We start from the raw sequence: 4,125 nt of genomic DNA, 5'->3' as shown, positions 1-4,125 counted from the left end.
CTCTCTCTCTCTCTCTCTCTCTCTCTCCCTCCCTCCCTTCCTCCCTCCCTCCCTCCCTCTCCAGCTCTCAGCTCTTCTGAAGAGGCAACCTCTGCCTCCCTCCTCCCCACTTCCTCCTCTCTCTCTCTCTCTCTCTCTCTCTGCCCCCCATACTCCCTACGCTTATACCCTCCCAATGCCCACTAAATAAACTCTCCATACCCAAGCTTTTTCTGCATGACTTATCTGTCTGTCTCCCACCCGCTGTGGGATGCACAAGGGTCAATACTACACACTTATTACCCGCCATGCTCATCCTGTTTTAAACACTAAATCAAGCAGGCATAGTGGCACAGGACTCCAATCTCGGCACTCATGGGACAGACAGGGGCTGCAGGATCTCAAATGTCAGGTCAGTCTAGGTTTTATAGGGAGTTTCCTGCTAGTTTGGGTTACGTAATAAGACCCTGGCTCAAAAACATGAGGAAAAGCTGCTAGTGATGGCGCACACCTTTAATCCCAGTACTCTGGAGGCAGAGGCAGGCGAATCTCTGACTTCGAGGCCAGCCTGGTCTACAGAGTGAGTCCCAGGACAGCCAAGACACAGAGAAGCCCTGTCTTGAAAAGCAAGCAAACAAACAAAAAGGGAAAACAAGACTAGGGAAAAAAACTGTTCTTAAAACCTATGTCAACCCTAGGAGTTGGACTTCATATCCCCTACATTACACACAGATTGGTAATTCTCCAGTAACAAGGAGGAGGCAAAGACAGGACTTGAGCACAGGCCTTCCAGAGTTCTCTATCTGCACGGTGGAGATAGTTCAGTGGAGCAGAGCTGAGGAACAGGGAAGGCTATACGACTGAGTGAAAGGCTGTTTGGGGGTGAGCCAGGAGACAAGGTGACACTGGGGCACACATGGGGGTCGCCAGAGATGGTGAAGGTCTCCTCTGCTTGGAAGTAAGCCTTTCCCTAGAAGCATGAAGCAAGAACAAAGAGACCGCGTCCTTCATCTCAAGGAAGTGGTCAGTATTTTGGCCAAGGCCACCCACTTTGCTGGGACCCAGCGTCTCCTGAGAATGAGGAACCCTCCTTGGCCCCAGATAGGTAAATCAGAGCCAGTTCCTCTAACTCCACGCTCTAAAAATTATCGGACATGGTTCAGATCACGTCCCTCCTTTCAAGGCAGTGCCGTAAATAGAAACGGCACAGCACACCAGAGGAAACAATATTCACAGGAGAGAGGAAAATACAGTGGAGATAGAACAGTGTTTCTTGTCTGATTCCAGCACAAACGGCATTTGTTTGTTCTGCTGGAGCCGATCCAAACTTCAGAAAAACTTCAATCAGTAATAAAAGACTGACTTTGAAAAACCACAAGATCATTCAGAGATGGGGAAACGATCCATTTTCTCCACAGCCACAGCAGCCGTGGCGGCGGCATTTCCCAGGCTGGTGAGATGGCCACAAGAGTCGGGGCACCTCTAGACACCTGGGACTTACTGCAGCAACAGATCTTAAACACAAAGAGTTTGTTTTATGCAGCAACTTCAATGGCTTTTTGAAATTCACCCTTTGGATCTTATTTCTCACGATTAAGATTAAAAATGCAAAACAAAACAAGCCAGTGTTCCCTAAAAAGAATCCCTGCCTCGTGAAACATCTCATCCGGGGCATTTGCACAGCCAGCTGCGCGGCACCAGCCCCCAAACCTGTATTGACTGTCCTGGACTCACTTCTTTCTGCTGCTGCTGCAAACCAACGTTCTCATGGAGAAGAAAGTTGACGAGAGATGTGTGTCCCTTCCGGGTGGCTGCCTGCAACACACTGACATGGAGCTGCCAAAAAAAAAAAAAAAAAAAAAAGATGGAGAAGGAGGGTCAGGGGGAATTCCATCACTATCTGCATGCAGTCTGGTGCTCAGGACACGGTAATCAATTTATACAAGGAAATAGTACAACGATTTGGAAAAGGAGCTCCAGTGTGTTTCTGATTATTCTAGGGTCTGTCGCTTCCGAGGGTCTTCTGTTACCTTGTCACATGACCCCACGACCTGACTGGGTCTCCAAAATTCCTAATGCTAATGAGAGGAGATATGGAAGAGGAGGCAACAGGAAGGGGTAGTGTTAGGTGAGTAGAGTCCACGTGATGGTGTCCCTGCTCTGATAAGAAAGGCCAGAGGGCCAGCTGCTCCTCTTTCAGCCGTGGGAGGCCCTACAAATGGCCGCCAGTGAAGCCGGAAGGGCATCTTCACCAGAACCCGACACTGTTAGTGCCCAGGCTCGACTTTCCAGTCTCCAGCTATGAGAAGTAAATGCTTGCTGCTTAAGTCACTCAGTTTTCTTATTGCTAATTTTTTAACAGCCTGACCTAAGACACTGAGACACTACGACTCAGTCGCATGGGAGTTAAATCCCTATTTCCAGAATCAAGCTTACCCCTGTAGTCCCAACAAAGCCTTTCCTTGAGTTAAAATAGTTGAGTTGGCATTGGCCTCAAAAACGACCTCAGTGGTTTCTGGCTCTCCGCCTCTGTTTATTCCCAGCTCTCCTCTGTGCCAGGAATGACTTCAAAGCTTAGCAAGATTTCCACCCGTGTGAAGTGCTGCTTCTTGGTCCTGTCACCTGGTTCCTTTCGCAGCTCTCATTCTCTCGCTTCCGCGGCCTCGTGCCACCCTCCAGTGCCTAAGTATCTTTGCTTAGCACCTGAGCTAGATGGTGCTCAGCTCGAAATCGTGGCCTACTCGTGGTTAGCCTTCAGTCTGGCAGCAATGCAAGCCAATGGATTAGTTAGGGTTGATTATAAGATTTCCTCAATATAAGAGCATTGTAGAGAACTGCTTTCCCCGAAGCCGCTGCACTGAGAGCCCCTGACCTGCTCGTCAAGCCTCGTCAGCAGCTAGCATTCATTTCTTTACTGCCTTGGGTCTAGGTAGACCTGCAACTTCTTTAACCAATGAGTTTCTGGCAGGGTCCCTAACAGCTTCCATGCCCTGCCTTTTGTTTTTTTGTTTTGTTTTGGTTTGGTTTGGTTTGGTTTGGTTTGGTTTTTTGAGACAGGGTTTCTCTATATAGCTTTGGAGCCTGTCCTGGAACTCACTCTGTAGACCAGGCTGGCCTCGAACTCATGGGTATCCGCCTGACTCTGCCTCCCATGAGTGCTGGGATTAAAGGCATGCACCACACCACCCAGCTCACCTCCCTTCCTTTTGTACCTATGATTCTTGTAGCACTCACTTCCTCTTGCGGCCAGTTGCTAAGCTGTCCAAGGGTAACCCCACATAGTAGGCACTTGTTGCTACTGCAGTTGACCTCCCAAGTGACAGCTGGCAACATCTTCCAGATAAGTGAATGAACCATCTTGGATATCTAGTTCAGATAAAACATCACATGACTAAAATCCTGGCCACCCTCTGACTATAATCATGTAAATAGACTCCAAGAAAGATTATCGAAGATGGTTCCAGTCAACTCACTGGGAAAGTTTTCGGGATCAAAACATGTTTCCTTTTATTCAGTCCAAATAAACAAATAAATAATACCAAGATATTATAAAAGAGGGATCTGGTATACATATACCTACTGATGAGACCAGTCCTAGTTACTTTTCTATTGCTGCCTCCAAGTTGTTTTTCTATACACCATTACCAAAGTAACTGATAAAAGAGTTTATTGGCTTATGGTTTAGAAGTCGAGTCCATAAAAAAAAAAAAAAGGCGAGTCCATGACCATATCCAGGAACATGGCAGCAGATAGGCAGACTTGACACTGAGGCAAGAGCTGAGAGCTTACACGTTGAGTCAACAACCATGAGACAGAAAGAGAGTACTAACTTGGAATGGTATGGGCTTTTGAAACTTCGAAGCCACTCTTAATGACAGACCATCCACAACAAGACCACACCTCCTAAGCCTTGCCAAACACTTCCAACATATGAACCTATGGGGACCATTCTCATTCAAACCACCACAATAACTATTCTTAAAAGACTACCCAGGCCGGGCAGTGGTGGCACACGCCTTTAATCCCAGCACTCGGGAGGCAGAGGCAGGCGGATCTCTGTGAGTTCGAGGCCAGCCTGGTCTACAAGAGCTAGTTCCAGGACAGGAACCAAAAAGCTACGGAGAAACCCTGCCTAGAAAATTAAAA

At 47.7% G+C, this 4,125-nt stretch overlaps 1 protein-coding gene across 1 annotated transcript in view; it reads right to left on the bottom strand.

Annotated features, from left to right (window-relative positions):
• The window catches only part of Ankdd1b (ankyrin repeat and death domain containing 1B), a 62,632-nt gene that overhangs the window by 21,584 nt on the left and 36,923 nt on the right, over positions 1-4,125 (bottom strand). The window contains 1 exon segment of the mRNA XM_050153816.1: positions 1,714-1,815. Coding sequence (XP_050009773.1) covers positions 1,714-1,815 — 102 coding nt within the window.

Source organism: Alexandromys fortis, unplaced genomic scaffold (assembly GCF_014885135.2).
Source record: "Alexandromys fortis isolate MF-2015 unplaced genomic scaffold, M_Fortis_MF-2015_v1.1 scaffold_79, whole genome shotgun sequence".
Lineage (NCBI taxonomy): Eukaryota > Metazoa > Chordata > Mammalia > Rodentia > Cricetidae > Alexandromys > Alexandromys fortis.
This window is presented reverse-complemented; position numbering and strand designations above follow the sequence as displayed.